We start from the raw sequence: 26,698 nt of genomic DNA on the forward strand, positions 1-26,698 counted from the left end.
CAGTAGTCAACGTTGTTTCCACGCCAAGCAATTTTACCATGACAATACTGACACAAAAGAAAAGCAACTCAACTGACAGAGTAGTTTGACAACATTTATTTTATTCACATTGCGTTGCTTGCACAATGAAAACCTAAAATATGACAAATGGGTTTTAACAATCTCCAACTACAAACAATATTGCCAAGTTTGCACCATTTGTCGACAAGTGGCTGATAATACCTGGTGCTCATGCTCATAGACATGTGTTGGGTACCAAGCAATATCAACTACAAGTCAACAAGAGATCCTTGAACAAACTTTGAACTCGGCCCTTGATTTCCTAGTGTGACCAGGAGATTTGATTGATCACATCATGGTAATTCAACACCCAAACCTTTCAGATTGATGTACTGAACGACATAAATAACTGAATCAATCATTCAATCAAAAATCAATCAACCAATCATCATTCAATCAGTCAATCATTCATTCAATAAACCAATCAATCAAACCATGGAGGCCCATGATCAAACTCAAGCTAAACCTTGGGAGGCATTGTGAACAATTTGGGGCAGTTAGAATTAACCTCAAGGTGAGATAATTTCCCCAAAACCCTTCAGATTTATGGCAGGTTTTGCTCAGTTCCGTTGTACAGATTTCTTTACATCTAAACTCGTCATGCTTGGCATGTGGATATCCCCCTATCAATCATCCGAAACAAGTGTCATGCTTAACAAGACCATGATCATGGCATGAGGTCAAGCATATATCACCATCAACAAAACAACCTGGGGGTTCAGATGCCACATAAACAGTGTTCCGTCTAGTTTAGTCTGAGATTGGGCAAGGCTCTTAGAATTTTAATTAAAATACAGTTCACTTGTAGTTATTGTTATAAATTTATATAAAAAAACTGACAAAAACTGTGAATTATAATTCTTTGATTGCATCAGTGTATTTGAAAACTCCTGACAGAGGTGGAGAGTTGACACACAAAAGTTATAACTCATCAGTTTTTCAAGTAAACAGGGTGGGATGTACCCTTCTTCAGCAGCTCTTGGGTGTTCATCACTGCAATGAATGCAAGGAAAGACCTTTATAATAGAACAGCTCTCTTCACATCCATCCTCCTCCAATTGATGTGACTTTGTCCAGATCAACAGAAACCCTTGTTATGGCACACTCTGCAGTTTGAAGACTATCTGTGAGTATCACGCTGAATGGATTCAACTAGAGGCCTCTTCAGACTGGAACATGGCAGGCATTTTGCTGAATATTATTCCTTCGTTGTCTACAATCGCCTAGAGTGCACAATTAGATGTAGCACACCAGAGTGAAACACCACACCATGTTAGAGTATGAATCTAAGTGCCTTGTGGGTCCGGACCAGCACTAAGCATCATGCAAGTCATCCATTAGTGTCAATAGAGTTACTATTTACATTGTCTTTGTTACATATTCACTTTTGTGCTACATCGATCTGATTTTCCGGTGCTCTACGAACAAAACACGCTCCTTCACTGAAAATAAAAACAGGAAAAGCAAAAACATCAACAGGACATCTTTCGGAAGATGTAAGGCATAACGAATATTAATAAATACCTCAGAAAGTTTATGCACTCTGATTGGTCAAAGACTGGTCACATTGGGGTTGTATTTCAACAGTATAAAGACCGGCTCTGTGACCTAGCAAACACATGGACCATAAACAAGCATATATAACTGTGTAAAAGTTCTGTATGCATCGTGCTTGCTGTGTGGGTAACAGTTTTTAAACCATACAATGATGTGTGTTAAGCATTGTACAAGTCATGTGGAAAAGAAAAATTTGCATACTACTCAGGTTGGATTTGAACCTATGACCCCCAGCTATTCTAGAGCAGAAGTCTTCCCACAATACCACTACATGTACCCTGTGACAAGAGGCCAGTTTGAATCATGCAATTAACTGTAATTTATTTGAATAAATGTGTTGACTGTTGTTAATTCTAGAGCAGATGTCTAGCCAATAAACCACAGAGATTGCTTGGTAGTTGGTAAAGAGGCAGTTTGATTTATATATTTTAGCAGCGGGTACTGCACCAAATTAAAAGCTGTTAAAATTGCAGCAGGAGTAACAAATATTGTTTGGTTTTGCCTATATGCCGATGTAGGTAAAAGAACTGTATTTTTAATAATTTTCGCATCCCTGAAAAATACTTAAGGTTGAAAAGGGAAACATTGATTTCAAAAAAATACTTCATGGACACTTTTCCTGACACCTCAGAGTGAAATTTTAAAATACATGTACAATGTGCCTGTCCTTTTTTAAAATCTTTTAATCAGTGCTAAATTCATACATACCTAGAGGGTCGTATATAAGGCGAACCATTTTGTCACCAAGGCGGGCACGCTTTGCTGTTACTTCATAACCAGTTCCTGCTGCACTTCTTAACATCACAAGAACATTCCTGATGAAAGGAACCATATAAAATAAGTAAAAATGCATACAATCAAGGCATAATGTGCATACTATACTAAGCCGGGTGGGGGGGGGGGGGTTAGTTTCTGGTAACATGCCATTTTACAATAGGATCAGGTGTTTTTCTGTTTTGTTCTCTTTTTGTTATATTTTTCTCTTTTGGAGCAGAACAAAGTTTAGGATAGCGGCATCGGGTACTCGGAGACCAAACTTTTTTGTCGTGGGGGGGGGGGGGGGCTTAATTCATAGTGAAGAAATAATTAAGGTTTTGTCTGCAGCACAGCGTTGCAAAAAAATGTAGATGAATTAACAGAACTAGACGAAACACTCCAGGGTTCACCATAAAATTGTTTCAATGCAAGTCTAGACAGCTGGACCAGCTCGCTTATCATTTCACAATTCAGCTTTTTCACTGGTACTTATTATTATTGCTTTTTTTTTTGGGGGGGGGGGTAATCTTTCATTTGACACTAACTTTGTATGGGAATTTGGTATGAAATAAAAACATTCCGAGCAAAATTGTTAAACACATAGCCGTGGGGTGAAATGAGCTTGCCAGCTGGACCAATTGGACATAATTCTGAGTGGTCATCAGAGTTAAAACCTTGTTCCAGCAAGTTGAATTTGTGTTGGCACTTGAAAAAAAAGAAGGCGATCTCGATGTACATGTACATTATTGTAAATATTCAATAACTGCATTGAAATACATACTAATGTACAGGAAAAAGACCGAAATGCTAGAGACCTTCAAATTATTAAACAAGTAAATGTGCTGCTGGAATTTTGAAAAAAGAACACATGAACATGAATACTCACTTGCTTTTTTTAGCCACTGTAAGAATGACATGAAAGGGAAAGAAAAAAGACAGTTATTAGAACTTAAAAGGCAGTAACTTTGCACAATCTCAATGTACACAAATTAAAACCTCAACTATGTCACGGGCACAAAATTCTTTACACTCTACAGTACAAAGAGGTATGTATGACACAATTCCTTTATCCACCAGCATATGTAAAATTCTCAGATAAATGGAGAATGACCCACTAGCCCCTAGCTAAACAATTCAAGAGGAAAAGTTTCCGTATGGCGCCACCACTTTTTCATTCGAAATAAAATAATATAGTATCTAAATTTACCTGATTGATATATCCCTTTTTGTAAAAGTGAGTGAAAAAGTGGTGGCGCCATACGGAAAGTTATCCAAACTATGTTCTGCCAGCAACTTAACTAAGAAACAGACGAGAAATTGAATTGGCATCGCGAAAAGTGAATTTTGTGGTAAAAAAAAATAAAAAAATGGCAAGACATTAATTTTTTTTTAAGTCGAAGACGAAGTCCTGATGTGATGATTGATAGTGATGCACTAAAACAGCACAGACAAATAAATAAATGAACTTACTTCGACACATACTCAAAAACATGTTGTTGAAATGGTGAGAGCTTCCGGCTCGAGATAAAAGTGATAAACAAATACAATATTCTTCTTGATTTGCCTTCACCTTCACAGCATACTACTACTACTAGTACTAGTACTAAGTAGTACTATTACTAGTACTGCACTATGCGACTTTCTGATTTTCTGGTCTCACTCGTACCCAGATGTTTCCCTGCTGTCTGTTTTAAAACAGGGATTTGTCAAAAAGAAGCGATCTCTGATGTAATTAATGTTGAGAACGATGTTATAGGTATAGCATCCTGAATGTTACATGCTTACATCGTGTGGAAATTAAAAGGAAACCAGACTGCCTGAAAAAGAAAAAGAGAAAAAAAGAAGCAAGGCAAACCGAAAAACCGACTTTAATTATTCGGATTCGGCAAGTGTAGTCTAGAAGTGCATGCAGTGCGCCACGTTTCCCAAAAAGCGTTTGCCCGACCCCGAAGTAGGCGTGACTATATTTAAATAATGAATAATAAATTACAGATTTTCTACTAACTTTCCCCAAAATACAACTCAGTAGCAAAATAACAGCAACGAATGACTCAATTGTGATTAAATTTAGCAAATCTATTGTTTTCAATTGATAAATTTTGTGAAAATAGCAAGCGGTGGCTGCCTACTCAATATTCATTACCTCATTAGCTGTTCTGACGTCATAATTTATGTACATTGTAAAATTGTCGAAGTCGATCACCGCGGATTGGTAGCACACAGGTCCAAGCTGCCAGGTTGGCAAGTAACATCTGGATATTTCACCATTTTGCCGTCAGAAATCCTCCTTTTTGAAAGATATCCCATAAACCCCGGATTGTATCGAGGTCTGAGACAGTTTGACCATTCTCTCATCGCGGCTAAATTATGAATCCTACTGGTTTTGTGGTAGCGTTTTTGGCAGTGCTGTGTTGTATGATTTCACAAGTCAGATGCCTTTCGTTTATGCTGCCACCAAATGTGAAAAAGTGTCTGCAAGAAGAGATCCACAAAGATGTTCTTGTGACTGGGGACTACAAACTGAGCGGTGCACCAGGACATAAAACACTGTTACTTGTAAGTGCTAGGATAATCGAGGATCTTCGGTCTTGTCGACAGAATAGTTCATGAATTTACTTTATTTGTTTATAAAAATATTAAATATACAAAAAGAAAAATGAAAAGTTGATGAAAAAAAAGATTGTTTATGTTTGGTCACTTAGTTAGTCTTTACATAAGGTTTATCGCGATTCTGAAACGCAATGCATTGTGGGAAGGAATATGGGACGGTTTCTATGCAGTTTCTACTAGTACTACTCACGCACGCACTGCCTATACCTTTGTGTGGGTTCAACAGCGCCCTTTCTTGATATTTTGCTATTCGCGATAAACCTTTATGGGGGTTATGGATGGAGTAAACTGCACTAACCAAAAGTCAGGCCAACCCGAGACACAATATTTGCAACGAACTACGTGTTTTTTATACATGAATAATTCCCTTTAGTTTATTAGATCAGCGGTATTTGCGATTCCTAACCCTCCATATGCAACCATCGAGAGGATGGCCCGATTCCGCGCCACAACCATGCACATTACTACAACGGCGTGGTTGTGTGGCTTTACAATCGCGGCATTTACGATAATCGCAACAACGGTTTATGACAGCAGTTGGTGTCATCATCGGATTCAAGGCAAAAAAGGAATGCATTGTCTTTCTTCAAACGAATTGTCAAATTAGTTTTGTTTATTGTAACAGAAAGTTTTAAATCAACGAGTTGCAGCCTCTCTGAGCAAATCTCTGGTGAAACCTGAACCATTGGCTTGGCATGCACTTCAGCGCTTCTTAAAAACTCAACTACCAATTAGTGTGATAAAATTTCACAGCTTTATATCAATTGTTTTTTATTGAAAAGAAGAGACTAAGAATAAATGCTATTTGTATTATCTTTTAAGTGTAGAGTAAACAAATAACTTTAAGTTTTGTATCCATCCTTGTACATTTTTTGTAAGACTTGTCAAACAAACAGGTGAGAAATTATTTGTGGAAATTAAATAATGTAGAATTGTAAAACTACAACAGGTGACGGACAGGCGTAATAATATTCTGTACCAGAAGGAAGATGCAGAGAGTGGAAAATTTGCTTTCACAACGGATATTTTCACTGTGTGTGAAATCTGCTTTAAGAATAAAGTGCCACGAGGTCAGTGGTAATGTAAATGCATTCAAGAATGCTGTACCTACTTGCCATTCATCATGGAGCAAAGCATGGTGTAAATTGCATCACTGTATATTTCCATCACTGTATAAATTTCCATTGTTCATGTATTATCGTTCCCATCTGCCTGCATTCAAAGACTATACTTCTCTCACACAAAGAAAATCAAACAAGTATTGACATTTTTGAAAGGGAGGCAACAGATTGGCTTAATGACTTGTTTGGTTTTGTTTGATGATTCATACTGTGAATGAATCCTGGTGGTAATGGTAAAAGCATGTTTTTAAAAAATTTCATCTAATTTTTATCTCTCCATCTTTTCTCTTCGATCCATTCTTTTCTCTTCGATCCATTCTTTTCTTGCTTCTGCTCATTGCCTCAAATATAGGTCAGTGATAGCAAAGGACATATTTTGTATACTAAGGATGATGCATTAGAGGGCAAGTTTGCTTTCACATCGGACGACTACGACACATTTGAGATTTGTTTCACGACAAAGCTCCCCGCTGGTGAGTGTACCCACAAGTTGAAATCCGCACAGATGCGAGCCGTTGTCAGAACGTTACAAATAGTAAAAGTGTTCAGCCCGCAAATCATGTTGGGGATTCAATGCTGTACATTTGTGTCATACTCGTGGCTAGTCATGCCTACAGGCTGCAACCACTTTGCATTTCAGGCAAAATCATCTTGGCCCATGATTGTTAAGTTCTTTACATAAAAAACATTTCTACAGTTTTTCTTCCTAAAACCATCCTCCAAAAAGCAACTCCCGGCGTGGAACTATATAGAGGCAATTGCCTCTATCTCAGTGAATGATTTCGCCTGTATCGCATCGCAATTTGCGATGCAATTTGGGTGATTTGCTATGCAATTTTAAAAAGTGGATCTCAAATTTGCCAAACTGCCTGGTCATTAAGGGTCTATGTACTTTTTGTAGGACAAAAAACACAATGTCTACAGATTTACACTAAACTTACACAGTTTTAAGATAGTGGTATTAGAAAGCTCCTCTAAAAAATTTACTTGCTGAGGTGCTGTAGTTTTTTGAGAAATGAGTAAAACAATGTCATGACAATAATTTTCGTCTCAGTGATCATGAGACGAAAATTATTTTAGTATGTAAAAACGTATTTTCATGACATTGTTTTACTCATTTCTCCAAAACTACAGCACCTCAGCAACTAATATTTTTAGGTACGCTTTCTAATATCATTATCTTCAAATGGTGTAAGTTTTGTAAATCGGTGGACATTGTGTTTTGTGTTACAAAAAGTACCCAAATCCTTTAAGGGATAATACACTATTTTGTCCCATCTCGGACCAGCAACCATGCCATTCCTAAGACTGAAAAATGATGCTAAATTTGTTCCCTCCAGCAGTGCGAAAAGTATACTTCAGATAAGAAAGTTGGTGCTAAACTTTATGCATAGTCGATGCACGCTGTGCTGGATTACATTGGAGATGTATAATGTGATCGTATCTTATGGAAATTGTTATTATGCATTTTGTTTAGAGTTGTGATCATTGCTGTCACTACAATACTTATGGCTTTTTTATAGCATGGTATGCTGGCACTCTGTTGAGTTGTCCTGTCCAGTTTTGACTTGCGAACACAACCCAAAGTACGCCTATTTTTGAGGTGGGGGGGGGGGGTGGTGGTGGTCAGAAGTGAATTCATGAAAAACCAACTAAATAAAAAAACAGTTTGTTATTAGAACTTTTAATTGGGAACTTAAGGTACACTTGATGATCTCTGTAAAAATGTACACTAACCGTTAACGCTGTTCTGATTGGGTTGGCCATGTAAATCCTGTGCACTACCATTACACATGGCTATCGTCTGTCCATGGTCTCCCATTTTGGGGGTTCAAAATTTTTGTAAAGATATGATGTGTGTCAAACTGCAAGTGCATCGCCTAGAATGCACACTGAACAATAACACGCACGATTTATTTCGGGATGATGCCAGTTGAATTTGTTCAAGTCCATGCAAAATACATGTACATATCACTTAATTTGGTCAAGTTCATGCATGGTCCATGCAATATACATGTCACTCAAATTGGTTTTATGGATTGCTTTGGGGAACTTGGGTCGTCTGTTGGGAACAGAAACCATTACATTGGAAATGATGTTTGAGAATTTTACGTGTGGGAAAAAAATTGCCCAATTTATAGGCTCCCCTACCACCAACTTGTACTATTTTAAAGACAGCTTGATGAATATTGATATTACATTCTTTATTGTATTGTAACTAGGAATGAGGGGAGCAGACCGTGAGGTATTTATTGACATTAAGAGAGGTGTGGAGGCTAAGAGCTATGAAGATGTGAGTATCCTAGTTCTCTGCCTCATTTGTAACATATTATAACAGAACTGCCAAAAAATTAAACCTAAAATTACCAGTTTCTTCGTTGTTATACTTGATAACTGCAAAATCGCCCGAAAGGTGGAATTGAACCACTCCGACGCTAATCGGCTACAGATTTGAAGTCTGCACCCCACACCAGTGAGGCTCATCCGGGCACAGTGAGGGGGTACCACATTGCTATATAAGGGAACCCAAAGTTAATCATGTTAAAATCATGGCGGTTAAATGAAAATCCTTTAAAAAAAATAGTGGTCTTGCAGCATTTGTACTACCCTTGTTAGAACGGGTGTATTTTTGTACACCCATAAACAAAGTTTTTTTTCCCCTAAACCAAAGCACTTTCCCATAAGGCGACTTTCTTTGTGTGACCTTAACTAATTAGCATATAATTTGCATATTATGCAGATAGCCAAATCTGAGGCGTTGAAGCCTTTGGAGGTTGAACTTCGTCGCTTGGAAGATTTGTCTGAGGCCATTGTCAATGATTTTGCCTACATGAAAGCTAGAGAAGAGGAGATGCGAGATACCAATGGTAAGAAAAGAACAATATCTGTTTGTCTTGTTAGATTAGTGTAATGTAGAATGATGAGAAGTGGCCTTTGCACAACAACGTGAACACAGAACAAAGTCGTATTCAAGATTTTTACACAAGCCAATGATTTGAACTTTGAACTTTTTACATGATTGCAAGAAGATATAACCCTTATCACAAGTGGAGTTACTGCTTTGTTGTTTTGTGACTGTGTCGTCATGATTAAAACAGAAATTATGAATTCTTACCCAGTTAATGCATGCTTCACATGTGTGCAGTAAGTGGTTGATAAATTATACTTCCACAGGCTTGCTTTGATCATGAAAATGCTAGAAAACATTTTCTTGAAGACGACTTACTAAAAGTTGGGAATTGAATAACACTACTTTGTATGATTTGGCCACATAGGGTCTATTGACTACTCATTCAAAATCTTAGATGTTAAAAATAAGCATTAGCTCTGTCCACTATGTCATATTAAAAGATAGCAATTTGTGCTTGTCTGAACATTACAGTTTATTCTATGCAAAGTTACACCACCATTCACAAACTCGCTTCTCACAAGGTATATCTTGGGCCTGAACAATCAAGAGGGAGGGGGTGGGGGGTAAATTGTTCCCATGCCCCCCTAGTCATTGCCTTGGTGCCATTTGAAGTTTTCCAATGCAAGTTTACATTTCCCTTATAGAGGTGTTTTGCCCTCATAAGAAAAAAAATGTGGTGCTCGACATGGGGCTTAGTGGTGAATTATCAGGAATTTGTAGGGGTGGAAAGGAAAGTAGTGTTTTAAAGTACGAGAACATTGGTATGGGGGGGGGGGGGGTTTACCCTCTGATCTATATCAGGCATGGCATAAGAACAAAGCATCTGGCCTGCAGTCTGGGTATCAACAACAAAGCTTAGTTGGGTTAGTCATCATAAATTAATTCTCACGATGAGGTGACATGTTTACACCAGGCCTAGAATTACACGCAGGCAACATGGAAGCCATGGACTCTGTCGTCCCTGGTCTTGGCCTTGGTGCCCCTTCAAAAGTTTCTCATTGACTTCCAATGAAAGTGCCTTTTGCAAAATGAAAATGGCCTTGACTTTTGGAAGATGAAATCCCAGTCATGTTACACCAGGTCCTCACGACCCTCACCCCCCCTCCAACAAACGATAACATTTTGTTTGAGTCAAGTTACAATTACACTGACATTGTATGAAAATCTGATTGTTTATATGTTGTTCTCCTGTTTTCTTTTCTGTTACAGAGTCAACAAATTCCAGAGTTTTGTATTTCAGTATTTTCTCAATGGTCTGCCTCCTTAGTCTTGCTACCTGGCAGGTCTTCTACCTTAGACGTTATTTCAAATCAAAGAAGCTCATCGAGTGAAAACCTTTAAGAGGCCTTTAGCTCAGATGTTTCTTAGACATGGATGTGGGTAGAATTATTTTAAGCAGATATTTCCAGTTTTCTTGACCATTTAAAGCTTCTATTCCGCATATTTATTTTCTTGAATTTTGTCCAATTGTTCCTAGTACACAATTTCAGTGCAGTGTTAATCACGACTACAAACATTGTTTGATTAACAATTGTTAATGCACTAGTCTGTCCAATCCTTAGGAAAATATCAGAGTTGCGGTCACCTGTGCCCAATTTCATAGAGCTGCTTAAGCACAAGTGGCTAGCACAAAACATTTCTGCTTACCCGATCAAACTGCATATTAATGGTTTTCCTGCTAATATTATTTGCCGAGCAGAAAATTGTTTGACAAATATTTTCTTCTGAAGCAGCTCTTTGAAATTTGCGTACAACAAATAAAAACAAACTATCTTGATTTTTAACACTGTCTTACAAACAAAATATTTGGGGACATGGTCTACATGTAGAGAGCTTTTGGGCTGTCATCAGGCAAAGAAATAACAATATAAAATACAAATAAGTTCTTAGTAATATTTTTATTGGTATAAATCACACTTCAAAGCGGTTGGAGTGGGCATACACATTTTTACAAGCCTCAATACATTTCTTTCTTTCTATTACATCATTTAAATATTTCTCATTAGTTTCTCTTTTATAAAGTATGTTTGGTGTTCACTCGACACCAACTTTTATTTAGAATCCAGCAGAGAGCTGTTACTTTATTCTCTCTCTTTCTTTTTGCGATCAAGTTTTATCAATATTTGAAGAGGGGATAATCTTTCAGCATTCTTGATGAACTTTATGTGAAGATTGTGACGTTCCTAGAATCTTTAAGAGATACAAGTTGGTTTTAAAAACTTACATGTGAATGGTAAATTGTGTATTTACTGTGAACTATACAGCAGGCCACTTTTCCGTCAATCACTAAAATTTCATCTACTTTTTGGAAAACTTCAAAATGCTGTACAAAGTTTTGTGTGCATGACAGTTTCTTTTAACATGTCTGTGTATATATTACTTCTTGTGAGAGAGCACACTGCTCAAAATTCATGACTGTTGTAAGTCAGTGGTTCTCTTTGCTTATACTCCAATAAGGTTACACGTTGTGGATTCAATACATTGACATTGTCTAGGAATCTCAGTAAGTTTTCTTTTTGGTGTTAGTTATTTAAAGGATAGTTTTCTCGTTAAAAATACCTTGAAGGAAAACCCTTTTGCAAATGATGTCACTCCTAGCGCTTTGATATTTCAGGGGGGGGGGGGATTACTGTTACAGTTGGTCAACTCTAATGCCCACATTTATTTAAGTGTTGACCACAGAATAGAACCCGAATAACTGCTGTGTGTATCTGCTTTGAAGCAATTCATGCACGCTGCCATTTTAGCTGAATTTCAGCTCTACCATTGGTTCATCTGGATAACGTTGCCTGAGAGGCATATCACATGGTATCATTAGCTAAGAATTCCTGTGTTCTGTGGTGTTTACCCTTGTAAAATCAGACATGGTTGCTCTGTGACATCCTAGCATATACAACAGCAGAAATTTTAATTCGCCCTAGGCATTGTTTTCACTACGTACAAAATACATTATTAATTGGCAAAATGAAAGTAAAGTGTTTGTTTTCTTCACCGATAATGGACAGACTTTGTTTTCAAAATTCCTAGACTTTACAAACAGTTTTGTTGTAAACTAGCATTTTAATTAATTAAAATTGTTTAGTAGCAACTTATATTTGAAGATTGATAAATAAAACTTTTGAACAAAACTTTCTTTTCAAAAAGTTTGTGCCTTATTTGTATTTACTTCTATGTAATACTTTGAGCAACAGATCTAAGTTTGTGAAAATAAATAAATTGAAAGGGTTGTTCACCAATAACGAGGAGACATATTTGGGGATGGTCTGTTGACATCAAAATGCTTGCAACAATTATTGGTCATACACTACGTAAAGACTTGTGCATGTCCCTCATGCATAGCTTAATAAATGGCCAGCAGGAACAAAATTGTCGACCTGTTTGCAGGCATTCCATTTCCATGGGCTGCTGTCCGAATCATAGTCGAAACACCCAAGGGCAAGTAAAAATTCTTGCCAAGTGGTCCGGATGGTTCGTTCAGTATTGAAAAGCATCCCTATTAAATATGAAATATGACCCAGCAAAAAAGCTGGTGGACTAGTAAATGACTAGCTAACTTGTCCTCCTGGCTAGGCGCTAAACTTCTTCCTTCGTATGCTGCAAACAAGTTTATGACTGAGCAGCCAGTCCTGTGTGGTGGTTATTTGAGAGACCGTCAATTTTATCTCGAAGGCCAGTTCTTGTTTAAGGTGAACCCATCATGGCTCAAGGATCTGTGATAATGATTGACCAACTGGAGGTACTTCACTGGCCACCCTTCAAATCAATATGGCGAAGTGAGGGCTCGGCCCATCTGAATTCTAGTGGCTCTTCAGTCAGTCCAACAAGTTTCATGTTTTCTGAAGCCTCCCCATCTTTGGGATTGGAGGTTTGACCTGCAATAAGACATTGGACAGAACAACTTTATTCCTGAATTATAAATCTTGCATTGGAAAAACGGACAGAATCCATGACACATCAATGTCAATCACTTGAAATATAATGCGAGAAGTAAAAAATGAAAGTTTCTATGACAAAATTACAAAGTTTGTTTCACACCTAAAGTAAAATAACTTTCCTGCGTCACACACAGAAAGTCTGACACAAAAATGGCAAATATTTTTAAAGTTGTATAATTTGAAAACCCCGTACACACAAACTCTGACCTACCAAATTGATCTGGAGGTAGATTAATATCTGTTGTGGGGCTTTCTTTACCTGCTTCTGGTTGCTTTGTGTTGTTAAGAGATTCAAGCAATACACCTATCTTCACACCAGATGCCAAGGCTGTTTTCCAATCTACTAGAGTAGGAGAACCTGCCATCTTTTCTTGATGTGTTATCGTCACATACGTCCTACAATGGAATTATGATTTCACTTTTATTAGGATGTAAATGTTACATATTAGTAAATATTGGCTGGGTAGTTTGTTTACAATTCATAATGATACATTTAGAAATGTGACATTTTAGTGATACGGTAAGTGCAGATCGAGATGTGAACTTCTGGTTGAAATGACTCTTTGACTTGAGGAAACATGTGAATAGACCATGTAACCTCAGCAGTTGTGACATCACACCTTTACGTAGTCATCCTGCAAGCACATTGAAGATTTGTACAAAACTCAATGTAAGAAAACATAGGGCCTACCGTGAGTATGAGGCACATCTCAAAACTTGTTCAGCTGTTACTTTTACAACTCTTGAATTTATGTGGAAAATTAAATAACTTTTCCCATATGACCTGTGTAGGCACCCACTAGGTAAAGTCCTATCAATATTTTGTGAACAAAGGTTACATGATAACCCTGACCCTTGCAAGAAGACCAGCGCACATCATTGTCCAAGCACCTAGCTATCCTAAAAATCTATTCAAAGGAGTATGACCCTAAATGGTTGAATGGATTGGCAGTGTAGGCAAGCATTTTGCAGAGGTCTGTTCCATGTCTGGAAGGGGGCCGCAATGCTAAGATTTTGCTTATGACAATAAGTTACAAGAAAGAAGTTGCATCGATCGACTGCCTCTACACTTTCAGGTAAAATAGTTTCCCCACATATTCCAAACCAAGATATAAATATAGTAGAACTAACACTCCTTTTCCGTCAAGTACACAATGGCAAATGGAAATGAAAATTGGGCCAACCTAGGAAGATTTTCAGTTGTGTATTTTCATCATAAGACATAAATCATGATATGGAACTAAATCTGCTCCCCCCCAAAAAAAAATAAAATAAAAAAAATAACAGCCTTTGCTGATGACTGCGCACACAAAAAGAACTATGTGCTGTAAGTTGATGATCTGTGTAAATCACGTTTCCGTAACGCCCACAAACAAAAATCATAAAAGACCGAAATACTTGTGGTTTTCAATGGTACAAAACTACACATGTTAATCTTTTGTGAACCGAGACCCCTTAAAAAGTTCATGGTCATGTCTGGTTCCCTAACCTACTACACGTATTCTTTCTATACAAATGTATGAGGTCGCATACTACTGGTACTGTAGTGTGTGAGCGGTGTTTGTGCACTAATCAACCGGCCGATGTCAACTCATTCAACCGTGACAACACACAACCAAACACCAAAATGGCCGTCTCCAGTGGCGAAGATGGAGTGCACTTCCTGCACAATAATAACATTGGAGTTGGGGACTCGTCGTCAAATGCCAGCAGTAGCAGTTTCAGTGAATGTGCCCAAGAAGAACGATACAGCCATGTGAAAGTTTTAGGCAAAGGAGCTTTTGGAGAAGCGGTGTTGTACAGCAAAACGGAGGTAAATGTGACGACCCGTTTTTGGCACAGTCCGGTTGAATGCAGCACAAATGCAGCAGGCAGTGTTGTTGTGTGTTTACATTTTGTGCAATGCTATCATCTGTCAGTGCCAGGGATCGAAACACAGGGGTCATTTTAAGTTTGTTGGCCAGTTAAGTTGGCCTTGCATGTACGGAAAAGTTTCCGTATGGCGCCACCACTTTTTCATTCGATATGAAATAAAATAGTATCTAATTTACCTCAATGATATATCCCTTTTTGTAAAAATGAGTGAAAAAGTGGTGGCGCCATACGGAAAGTTATCCAAAAACTTGCCTTCCTTAGAGTTAGACCTTAGCTTCTCACTTTCATAATGTGTAGTATACTATTACTATTAGTAAAATGAAAAATTGTAATTACTAAAAATTAAGTAATGTTGTATTTTTGCTTTATAATTCATTGCGTCGATTAGTTCTGAAGTAGAATAGATGCTTAATCAACCTCCTCTTTTTCATAAAAAAACCTCCTTTTCAGGTTTTCTAAAAAGATGCTGTTTTAAACTTTATCAGTATCAAATAAATGAAAAGGTCGCAATTGCATTTGGCATAAAATATTCCCTAGTTGCGAAAACGTAATCCTCCGCCGTCGGGAGGCCGTGGTCGGAAGGAGTGTTACGTTATCTCCGTCGGGAGGAGGGTTACGTTATCGCAACTAAATATTCCCTTAGTTTGTATGCAGTCTCATTCGATTTATTATTAACTTAACAAGCAATGACGCATGTACAAGGAAGTCTTGAGTGATAATTAATTGGTGCCAAGATTATTGTTACAAGTGTAAACTAAATTGTGATTCAGTCACTGTGAATAGCTTGGCTGGATGCGAACCCATAATCTTGTAACTGCAAGCCCTTCAGTCTAACCACTTGGCCGTGTTGCTGTATGATTTTACTTTGCTGGTAGTGTTAAATTTTAACCAAGAATCTTAAAATTCTTGGTTAAATTCTAAATGGAGTAATGAATCAATTTAAGGGAGAGGTTGCCTTGGATCGGCGAGTTGGTTAATTTTTTTATGAAAAGCATTTGAAAACAGTTTGTTTTAAAATGCATTTGGTTGGAAAGATGTTTTTAAAGTGGAATATAATGATGCACACAAATATGCCTTGATTGTGCTGGTTTTGTCGGCCATTTTGTAATGTCAAAAATTTGACTCAAAAAAGGGTGTGATGTGTTATTTCATAACGTATAAGGAAAACCTTGCAATTTCAAGGCATTTTTGTGTTTCGGAGATCATTATATTCTACTTTTAAAACATCTTTCCAACCCGTGTGCATTTTATAACAAACGGTTTTAAACACTTTTCATAAACCAGCTCGCCCCATCCAAGGCAACATGTCCCTTTAATTATTTTGTTGTTGTTATTTTACTTGATAGGATAATTCTTTGGTTGTGTGGAAAGAGATCAACTTGTCTCGGGCCAATGAGAAGACTCGCTTGAATGCACAGAATGAGATTGATATTCTAGCCATGCTTAACCATGCCAATATCATCACCTACTACAACCACTTTGTGGATGAGAGTGCCTTATTCATTGAGATGGAATATGCAAATGGTAAGACCCTCTCACGAAAGATTGTTTTCTCTGTGAGTAGGCCTAAAGTAAGAACCCAAAATCAAATGTACTTTCCTGGGGGGTCCTTACCAGACAAGGAATGCTTTTTGAGGGCCTCCATCCACACGCATGTAATTGTTTACCAGATATTTTTTTGTTTAATTTTCTTCTACCATTTGGTATGACTATGGTTTTACGTTAACAAATATACAGTAGACTTAAAAATCTACTGTTTGTTTATTAATATTGTAAATTATTGCATGGTGTGTGTGGACAAAATATTAAAGAACTGAAATGAACTGAACTGAAATGTGAGTTTGGGTCAACTAATATCAACCAATGTCAACGTGAGTTAAGGTATACCCAGCTGCTGCATCAATCTTGCGAAATCAACCAATGTGTGTTCAGGTAGAAATTCATACTGCCTGAATAATTAAAAATCAACTAATGTGAGTAAAGGTAGGTCCCTGCTGCCTCTATCCCTCAATCCCTGCATTTAGCAACAAATGTTCTAGTATGAACTTTATAATGTAAAACTTTCAGACTAAAATTAAGCAATGATATTTGTTACTAATCCTCAGTAATACCAATCCTGGGTCACAGTTGTTTTTAAAAGCACACTTTTGTTCCTGGCCAGCTTGAACTTGGTCGTCTTTGATCCCACCTGTTCCCTCTCCCACCCCATGTTCTGTCCTTACCAAATGCCTACAGGTACCTCTGTAAACATTATTATCCTAAGGATTGTTACTGTACTTTGTGAAATGGCCCAGTAAATAATAATAATCATATTAATAATAACTTTAACCTTTTGTTGTTTTGTTGTATAGACGGAACCTTGTATGAGAAGATTGTTCACCAGAGTGACCTGTTTGATGAAAAGGTATGTCCGCTTGAGACTTTGCTGAAAAAATAATTCCTTTACCCACCCTTGCTAGATTGCTCAAGTTTGACATACTTATTCAGTAAGGTGTCTTGGCCGAGCGGTCAAGCCCGTGGACACAAGCTCTGGTGTTTCTAATCAGCAGAGTGGAGTAAGAGTCCGTAAGCAAGACACTTTACCATTATTGCTTATTATTGCCTATTCCTTCAAATTAGATGTTGGTACCTTTGCTGTATCAGGCCTGAAATGTCATCTTTGAGAGGACATTTTCACGTTTCAAATGGCACTTCCTTTGGAAATCGTTAAAGACTATGGGGAAATTTTGAAGGGGCACTGGCCAAGACCAGGGCAACAAAAGCCATGGCTTCCGTGGCTTCTGTGTAATTCCAGGCCTGCTGCGTAATGCATAAGAACCCAGTTACAGTTATCACTAAGTAAGAGAAGGGATTTGCCACAGTGTATCTGGTTATGGCTGCTGAATGCAGAGCAGCACCTTGATAACATTACAAGTTGTTGCATAAACAGTTATGATAATTGCATAAACTTTCAAAATGTGTCTGGAAATAAATAAGGATTAATGCTTTGAGATACCTGAAGACAAAGTACTTGTTATTATTATGAAAACTAGTTATTGTTGTTATTATTAGTGTCAGAGTGCAAGTATTTTGTATTGCAGAATTTGTAGTTGGAGTGTACTGCTAAAACTACTTAAATGAACGTTGCTAGGAACCAGTGTGCTGGTTTTCCGAAGTTGAGGGTCAGACACACTCGTAATTCATGACGTTTTGTTGTTTTCTTTGCAGGATGTCGTTTGGTATCTTTTTCAAATTTTATCTGCAATAGATCACATCCACGGCATTGGGATACTACACAGGTATGTTCATATATGAGGGTGGCACGGTTGGCTAGTGCGTAAAGCACTCGCCTCTCACCAAGGTGACCCTGGTTCGATACCCGGCCAGGGCCATGTGAGTTGAGTTGTGCGTTGGTTCTCTGCTGTGCCACGAGGGTTTTCCAGACTATCCGGTTTTCCTCCCTCGGGAAAAGTCAAACACTTTCAATCTTGGCTGTGCTCCGTGGTCATAATGGGTTGATGTGGCTGGCAGCTGAAGGCGCCCATGCATGCCTGCTTCTCGAACACGGTGTAGCCGCGTCCTTCGCAATTCAGCTTTAGCTGCGAGTAAGGATGATTAGCCCCCCAAATTATTAATTATATTATATATAGTTCAACAAAACTTTGCGTCTTGTTATAAATGATAACACATGAGTTGTAGCTATAATATGCTTGGGACAGAGCTTTGTATTGAGAGAGTTGGGACATGGAGGGACCGGCTTTCTTTGGTAGTCTTGTTTGGGGAGGAGTGTTGACTCTAAAAAGAGCAATGGTCTTGATGTTTCGAACAGTATACTCTGCTCATCTTCAAGAGAATGTTTGACTGCTGGTGATGATGAGGCTTAATTAGAGGTTGAGGGATGCACATTCGGACGGCATACTGTTCTTAACCGGTGATGCAGGGGAGTTGTCTGCTAGTTGAATGTGTGTGTGCGCCTGAGTGTGGCGGTGGTGTGGTGAGCTGCTGCTGGAAGGATTTGCCTGAGCAGTGGTGACCAGATGTTGTTGTCTTGTGTAACTATTTTGTGTTACTTGATTTCTAATGCTTTACTAACTTTGCAGTTGTCCCAGAACTGGACAGGGCCATATTTCATAAAGCCTGTAAGCACAAAAACGTGCTAAGCATCCCAGAAAAGTTTTGCTTATTTTTTGCTTAGCAAAGACGTTTTTCAAGCAAATTTTTCCGCTAAACCACTTTATGAAATTGGGCCCTTTCAGAGCTTCCAAAAGGAGAGATTTACACTTGGCTGTACCGTAAAGATTACAAGTTATAGTTACTTCTTATTTTCTACACCATGCAAAGCTTCAGACTTCACTTCTTATCAATTTGTTTTTGTTGCAGAGACATTAAGACATTGAACATCTTCTTGACCAAGCAAAGCCTGATAAAGTTGGGTGACTTTGGGATCTCTAAAGTGTTGAAAGATACTGACATGGCTGAGACAGTTGAGTAAACTTTTTGTTTGTGATTATTGACGTACTAAACAATACAGAGCATGTAAATCTATTTAAATCATTTTTTAGGGGGTTTGCTCAAAATACTGAGATTGTCCATTTTCTTGTATAAATGTGTGAATGGTCAACATTTGTCTGATGACTTTTGAAAAGACATTCAAAGGTATTGAACAGAATTGGTATGGAAAAAAAAACCATAGTGAGTATGAAGTTCATACTAGAACCATTTTGTCTGCGAAATATTTCCCTCTGAAATGAAGTCATGTTGGAGGAAACTGTATCTGAAAACAAAAACATATTGCAACAGCTGCTTTTAGTTGTCATAACCAAAATTATGACAGTGTGTGTACAAGCTGAATGATTTGATGGGTTTTTCACGGTTTCTCCTCAACCTGTATTAGAGCCAAAATTTGCACATGTATTTTATTTTATGTATGATTATGAAGCATGAACTCTGTCCGCAATTATTTTGTCAGCTCTCCCAATCTTGCATGTAAAGCAGGTATACACTTGGTGAAAATATTAAACAAGATGAAACTTCAACGCAAGCTGTTCAACAGTGTAATGTAGTTTTCATGAAAATCAGTGGTTTGAGTGTCTGCCTGACCTCATGCCAAGTGAGAGAAATTTGGCTTAAATAGTCTTCAATAAAGCAACATAATCAAACAAGCAATGTATTGTAAGGCTTGAGGATGTGAGGGCTCTCTCAGTTGTCATTTTTTATGATTCATAGGTTTCAACCAAAAGTTTTGTTTTCTCTTCAGGTTGTTGGTACACCATATTACATGTCCCCTGAGCTGATGCGAGGCCAACAGTAAGTGAACATTCGTACCTTTAAACATCAAACAGACTTTCTCCTCATCAGTTTTTCAGAAGCAGACAAATTTATTGGCAGTTGTAGCAAATAATGATGATAGACTTTATACTAAACATCATAACAACCTTTAGAAAGATTCTGCTTTTTATTGTTTCGGAGCACATCACTTGATATGTCTTATTTGTACTACTAAAAGCCATGCGAACGTGACGCCCGCACTATACACACAGCAATCCATACACTATACCTGTCATTCAATGTACTATCCCATAGCAACCAATGTATTACACCCCTAGCAACATGAGCTTCTTTGTACCTAGACCCCTAGACACAATATACCTATGGGGTGTTACAAACCAAATATTGACTGCTTTTACTCATGCTATTATATGGTTAAAACTATGACTCCCTCGGTGATCCCTGGAGTGTTCTATTTTTCCTCAGCTTTGCCTCGGAATAAAATAGAACACTCCAGGGATCACCGAGGGAGTCATATTTTTAATCATAGCACTTGAAGCAGTCAATATTTGTGTCTTTAAAAAAAAAAACTTTTTCTGATTTTTTTGATAGCCTCTACTTAATAAAATGTTATCAACAATTTAAAACATTTGTTGTTGTTTTATGTCCTAGGTACAACACTAAAAGTGACATGTGGGCAATAGGCTGTGTGTTATACGAATTACTGACTTTGAAACGCAGCTTCGATGCATCGGTAGGTTGCTTCATTTACATATTATATGTACACATTTTTCCAGAATTACCAGTGATATTAAAACCAATTCTAGTTACAATTTGATTATGTTTACAATTATTTTGACATGTTCATTTACTTTCTTTTCCCTGACAGAATCCACTGAAGTTGGTTTGGGGAATCGTTCAGAAAGAAATAGACAAAGAGACTATTGATCCGATCTACTCAGCTGAAATAAAATCTTTAGTTTGTGAGTTTTTGTCAAAGGTTAGTATCAATATTGTGTTCATCTTTGTTAGGCTTCATCATCCTCATCATCATCATCACAGGGCTCTAACATGTGGTAAAATCCACAATACTGCAGGCTTGTAGCTCAAAACCGTTACTGGACCTGGGGTGGGTTTCACAAAGAGTTTGGACTAGTCTTATCTTGAGTTAGGACCAGGTACTTGTCCTAACTTAATAGGACTATCCATGCAATTTGTATATCTCCTAGGACTAGTCCTAAGTTAGGACTAGTCCTAAGTTAGAACTAGTCCTAACTCTTTGTGAAATCGACCCCAGAGACTTTGAAGAAGACCGGAATCAAAATGAGAAGAACAACATTATCTTCACAGTTTTACATTTGAGCTGTTTTTGGAACATGCTCAGAACTACGTATCAATGGAAATTTACCTGGTAAGTGTGAGCTGCCTGCAAACTAAGGGTTCTAAGTCCCCCCCATTGTGAGTTTTGCGCTCATATCTGAGTCACTGACTCCAGTCAATGAGTAACTAACTTCTTACTAATGGTCTCATCTTTTTACTTGCTATTTAGGACCCAGAGAAACGGCCATCAGCCAGTCAGGTTTTGAACTACCCCTTCATGGCAGTTGTTAAAGAGTGAGTTTGTGGAGTAGTATTGTACCATGTTCAACATTGGGCAGTTACAGAAATGGTCATCCTTTTTTTCAGATTGTTGTCATGGATAGTGAAGGAGCTGTTTAGATATACTTTATTTATTGGGGGCGATATTTTCTGGGGCATTATTGTTAGTATCCAGGGTGACTTTGTTGGGGGCGAGCTTGCTTGGGATGACAATGATGGCGGCAGGCCAGCTTGGTTGGGGGCGAGAGGGCCAGCTTCCTTTTGTTTCCTTCACATGTAAGATCAATGTGCGTATGAACCCTGTATTTACAATAATGTTTGAATGTTTTTAAAACATAACCGTTTTTTTCTTCTGATTTTGCGTTTCCATTCATCAGTAGGAGTGTTGACTGTTCAGTTTTATTAATCACATATCCAAATAAAGACTTGTAGCCTTTGAGAAAGACTCAGTTAGGGTCGAAGCGACAGGCCATCAACCATTTTTTGGTTGGCTAAGTGCCTTTAACACACTTGGCTAATAATGTTAGCAGGCTTAATTTTTTGATTAATGAGGAATTCAAAAACATCGCATAACATTCAAAATGTATTCTGTTTTGGAGGTTTTACAAAATCTTCGCTTGTGAAGTCTTCATCTGCGAATCCCTCTGACATTTTTTGTTATGGTGCATGGCTTCATCAAATGCCTGTTGGTGTAGGAGATATAGCCATATATGCCGGAGTTTTTCAACAAAAACAGACTCCTAATTTTGAACTGAAAATGTTGTGATAATATTATTAAACATGTTGTTTTTTGTTTTTTAGAGCTATGGAGAAGAGAGTGTGGGCTTTGAATGCCTCCACAAGGAAAGCCAGGATGGCAAGTAGTACAGCTACAGAGATTATAGTGCCTGTCGTTACATCCAAGACTAGTGAGGTAGGTATTCCGCTTAAGATATTATGCTTAAGATTGTTAAGTAGTAGCCCACTGGGCTAGTAAACTGTGTTAGTAGCCCTAGATAAAACATGTATTGTCATCAATGTGCCTTTGTGATTTAATGGTAGCAAACACAACCAGTTTATTAGTTGAATGAAGTCACATTCACACACTCAAAGATTTGTTATCACATTTTGCAAATTTTCATTCACAGCTGGATAGGAAGAAATATTAAGCATTATAAAAAAGTAGATTGCAATGTTTTAAGTAGCCCACAGGGTAAGTTAACTAGTGGTGTTAATTAACCTATTTTGGGCTCTCATGGGGGGGGGGTAATCTTTAAGACCACTGTAGCTGAAAATACTTACCTCACCAGATGTTTTAATGGTAGCAATCACAACCAGTTTATTAGTTGAATGTAATTACATGCAGTCACTCAATAATATATGTAAACATTGAAACCAAATATTATTCACATGTTGAACAAGAAGTTTGCTAAGTTTTTAGCAACCCACAGGGAAAGTTGAGAAGTAGTGTTCACTAGTCTTAGACAATGGATACCAGGCTAATGTAAAGGGCAAGCCCTGGCTTTGTTACATCAGTTTTGTTTCCGTTATTTGTACATTTGTTAAAGGAACGTTGCAGAATTGGTAAGTAAACAAAACTTACACGGTCTAATGATGATGATAGTAGAAACATCCCTTGAAATATTTCTGTCTGAAACGTCATATTTGATGAGAAATAAGTAATCTAACTTCGCGTTTTGAGGTTTTTTTTCCGCTCAGTGAGCGTTTGACTTCTTTTTGATCTGGCGTCGAGGCAATGCAAAATTTGTAACTATTTCACTATTCTCCCGTGACCCAGATGGTTGATTAATCTCAAACTTCTACAGGTTTGTCAGTTTATGTATGTGATGGATAAAATAAGTGCTTACACTGCCAGCAACAGTTTTGTTAGCAAAACCAACTCTGTAATGTTGCTTTAAGTTTGTGAAGTTGTCAACACAATTTTTGTTCCTTTAAGTTTGTGAAGTTGTCAACACAATATTTGCTAGCATTTTTTAGATTACTGTAAATAACACCCAAGACAAGGGAGGCAATTGCCCCGCGTTGCCCCTGGTCCTTGCCTAGGTGCCCCTTGAAATGTTCCAACAATGGTTTCCTCAGCTTGTTGCTCAGAATTGTGCTCAAAATTTCAATAGGTCTGTTGTTCTCCTTTGTGAATAGGTGTACTACTGGGGAGGTGGCCGGTTGACACCCTCCAAGCTTGTAGAATTCAAACATGGAACTAGTGCCTTACAAGTTGCAGCAGGCAACCAACATTTTGCTGCAGTCACCGTGGAAAAGGAGCTCTACACTTGGGCTGTGAGTCACTCCTGTACTTCACCATGGTTTAGGGATTTTGATTGTATTGAGTTTGTACCTTTTGATCATTTCCAACAATGAAAATCCAATTAACAAGCTTGAGAACTGACCCAACAAAATATTACTATTATTATGTTAAAGGCAGTGGACACTATTGGTAATTACTCAAAATAATTATTAGCATAAAACCTCACTTGGTAACAAGTAATGGGGAGAGGTTGATAGTATAAAACATTTTGAGAAACGGCTCCCTCTGAGAAAGAAGTAATTTTCCACAAATTTGTTTTTGAGACCTCAGATTTCAAACTCGAAGTCTCGAAATCAAGTATCTGAAAGCACACAACTACATGTGACAAGGGTGCTTTTTCTTTCATAGTTATCCCACAACTCCGACGACCAATCAAGCTCAAATTTTCACAGGTTCGTAATTTTATGCATATGTTGAGATACACCAAGTGAGAAGACTTGCCTTTGACAATTACCAATAGTGTCCACTGTCTTTAATACTGTACGTAGAGGGAGATGAAATTCTGGCTTTTGTGTTTTGTTTTTAGAATGTGCAAGGAGGGCAGGCATTGGCTGGCCAGCTTGGTCATGGAGACAACGCCCTCTACAAGAACCCTAAGAAAGTAGAACGTTTACAGAATGTCAAGGCAGTGTCATGCGGGGAAGAATTCACAGCGTGCATCACAGGTAAAGCACGCCAGCGTTTATAGCTCAACGACTGTGTTTGATAATAAATATTATTGTGCCCCACGGTTGGTGAAACTACCGAACAGGCTGTGTGTTACCATGGGCTTACAGAAGGGCTTGCAGAAGGGCCATTCCCTTGTCTTTTACACAATGCAATAATAAATCACACCAAGTATTTCAGGGACACTAGGAGTTCCCCCGATTACAAGTGTTAACACACTTGCGTGCACACATTTACCATAACTTAGGAAGGACTTGAAATGTCAGCAAACAAAACTTTGTGTGTGGATTGGTCTTGGGATCCTCCAGAAGCTTTTAATTTATAACCCTCTGGCCAAATGTCAGGGTTATTATGGCTTAAACAAAGACAAATTTGTCTTGGTGATAACTAAAGAAGGGCTTGCCATATTATTTTCCAACTTAGTGTGTGGATTGGTCTTGAGATCCCAGAAAGCCTATTATTATTTTTGGACCATGTAGTTTGCTTATTGAGGAACAATATTACACCTTTTAACAAACCAATGACTTCTCATTCAAAAAGGGCGAGACACAGCAATGTTTTTAATAGAGCATTTATTCCAATAGAAGAAACTTATATGAAACTAACAAGTGACAAGGGATCCTCAAAATGTCCCTGGTTTTTATAAAAGTATTTAGAATGTTTTGGAGGTAACCCAACATTGTACCAATTTAGAGACAATAGTTATTTTGGTTTTACCCTTACACCAATGTGTGTAAGCACTGTATACTCCGTACTTTCCGAAGCTCAGTGCACACAAATCACAAGCATATTACTCAGGTGGGATTCGAACCCACCACCGTTGCACTTCTAGAGCAGTGTCATACCAACTAGACCGACGAGATTGCTTGATAGCTAGAGGCAGTTGAAATCCTACATTTTTGCATCGGGTTAATGATAATGATAATGATAGCTGTATTTATAATACACCTTTTCCAAAGGATACAAAGCCCGACCCTTACACCGATGTGTGTTAGCACCGTGTGCCCATCAGTTCTTTTCAAATTCAAAGACACGTGATGGTTCTATTTTGGACAATAGTGACCCGTACTGAGGCATATTACTGGAGCAGGACTCAAATCTTTGCAATTCAAGAGCAGTGTCTTACCAGCTAGACCGTAGAGATTTCCCAGTAGCTAGAGGAAGTTCAATCCAATAATTTTGCATCGGGGATAAAGAGTATATGTTTTGGTTTTGCTCTTTATACAACCGATATGTGTTAGCACTGTATAAAGACTTATATTCTGGTTCTATTTTAGATGATGGTGACATGTACACGTTTGGTTCTGACTATTACGGCTGCCTAGGCTGTGATAATGAGGAGGGAGATGAGGTAAACACGCCCATCCTGGTAGAGTTCTTCACTGGTCGACCAGTAGAGCAAGTATCATGTGGAGAATCCCACATTGTAGCGCTGACCAAAGACAACGAGGTGTATTCCTGGGGATGTGGAGAATTTGGTAAGCGTACATGATTTAAGAGCTTGATAAAATAGTGTAGATGTTAGTCCCATTAGGAGCTTCCTCTTCTTCAGAAGCTCCTTGCTTAGGAGTGAAACATAACTAACTAAAAACATATGTAAGTCGCCATCTTGTGAAAGCGCCAAAGAAATGTAACAGCTGTAATGTTTCTCTTATTGTAACAGGTCGTCTTGGGCTTGGAGGTGAGGACGATTACAGCCTACCACAAAAAGTAAGTACACCAACATTGACAAATACATACCTTAAGAAATACTACCTTCTCTAAACTCTAATGGTGATAGGTAACAAGTTAATGTCAATCATCACACGTCCACGACCCTACAAGGTTTTAAACGGCTGTTTAAGAGCAAGTCACTCCTTTTTTATTTCCATACATAAATGCCCCTTTTCTTTTAAGTGAACAAAATTTACAATTAAAGACAATCTGTGACAGTCTGCTTCTTAGTGAATTTTTGAAGTTTGTACATTTTTAAAAACTTAAAAAAAAAAATCTGTTTGGGGCGCGTTGAGTTGTGTGTGCGCACAGGTAAAAATAGATTACTGGCTGGTAAAATTAG

The 26,698-nt window shown here is 38.0% G+C and overlaps 2 protein-coding genes and 2 long non-coding RNA genes across 7 annotated transcripts in view; 2 read left to right on the forward strand and 2 right to left on the reverse strand.

Moving 5' to 3' along the window:
• Positions 1-2,358: 2,358 nt before the first annotated feature.
• Positions 2,359-3,990, reverse strand: LOC117298454. Its single transcript, XR_004519973.1, has 3 exons — positions 3,844-3,990; positions 3,260-3,275; positions 2,359-2,432 (listed from the first exon to the last, which is right to left on the reverse strand). It is a non-coding gene; the product is annotated as an uncharacterized LOC117298454 (long non-coding RNA).
• A 583-nt stretch (positions 3,991-4,573) lies between these two features.
• On the forward strand, positions 4,574-12,143 carry LOC117292217 (transmembrane emp24 domain-containing protein 10-like). Its single transcript, XM_033774186.1, has 5 exons — positions 4,574-4,929; positions 6,457-6,577; positions 8,327-8,397; positions 8,845-8,971; positions 10,225-12,143. Exons 1-5 carry the CDS (start codon positions 4,741-4,743, stop codon positions 10,344-10,346), a joined length of 630 nt encoding a protein of 209 aa, XP_033630077.1. The 5' UTR covers positions 4,574-4,740; the 3' UTR covers positions 10,347-12,143.
• Positions 11,261-14,571, reverse strand: LOC117292226. 4 transcript variants are annotated; one of them, XR_004519277.1, is made up of 3 exons: positions 14,484-14,571; positions 13,210-13,346; positions 11,261-12,887 (listed from the first exon to the last, which is right to left on the reverse strand). It is a non-coding gene; the product is annotated as an uncharacterized LOC117292226 (long non-coding RNA). The 4 variants fall into 4 exon arrangements; XR_004519279.1 differs by lacking the exon at positions 14,484-14,571 and adding an exon at positions 14,259-14,460; XR_004519278.1 differs by lacking the exon at positions 14,484-14,571 and adding an exon at positions 14,349-14,432.
• Positions 14,495-26,698, forward strand: part of LOC117292207 (serine/threonine-protein kinase Nek9-like) — a 33,655-nt gene continuing 21,451 nt past the window's right edge. The window contains exons 1-14 of the mRNA XM_033774174.1: positions 14,495-14,763; positions 16,172-16,349; positions 17,177-17,229; positions 18,033-18,103; positions 19,185-19,287; positions 20,062-20,111; positions 20,745-20,826; positions 20,962-21,072; positions 21,622-21,686; positions 22,473-22,584; positions 23,811-23,948; positions 24,503-24,641; positions 25,920-26,120; positions 26,306-26,352. Of these exons, the coding sequence (XP_033630065.1) occupies positions 14,578-14,763; positions 16,172-16,349; positions 17,177-17,229; positions 18,033-18,103; positions 19,185-19,287; positions 20,062-20,111; positions 20,745-20,826; positions 20,962-21,072; positions 21,622-21,686; positions 22,473-22,584; positions 23,811-23,948; positions 24,503-24,641; positions 25,920-26,120; positions 26,306-26,352 (1,536 nt within the window). The 5' untranslated portion in view covers positions 14,495-14,577. The remainder of the gene's footprint in view (positions 14,764-16,171; positions 16,350-17,176; positions 17,230-18,032; positions 18,104-19,184; positions 19,288-20,061; positions 20,112-20,744; positions 20,827-20,961; positions 21,073-21,621; positions 21,687-22,472; positions 22,585-23,810; positions 23,949-24,502; positions 24,642-25,919; positions 26,121-26,305; positions 26,353-26,698) is intronic.

The sequence above is a fragment of the Asterias rubens genome, chromosome 1 (assembly GCF_902459465.1).
Source record: "Asterias rubens chromosome 1, eAstRub1.3, whole genome shotgun sequence".
NCBI classification, from domain to species: Eukaryota; Metazoa; Echinodermata; class Asteroidea; order Forcipulatida; family Asteriidae; genus Asterias; species Asterias rubens.

Coding starts and splice junctions, on each gene's coding strand:
- LOC117292217 (XM_033774186.1), top strand. CDS start 4,741: ATGAATCCTACTGGTTTTGTGGTAGCGTTTTTGGCAGTGCTGTGTTGT. Junction 6,578..8,326: donor CACGACAAAGCTCCCCGCTG/GTGAGTGTACCC, acceptor TATTGTAACTAG/GAATGAGGGGAGCAGACCGT. Junction 8,972..10,224: donor GGAGATGCGAGATACCAATG/GTAAGAAAAGAA, acceptor TTTCTGTTACAG/AGTCAACAAATTCCAGAGTT.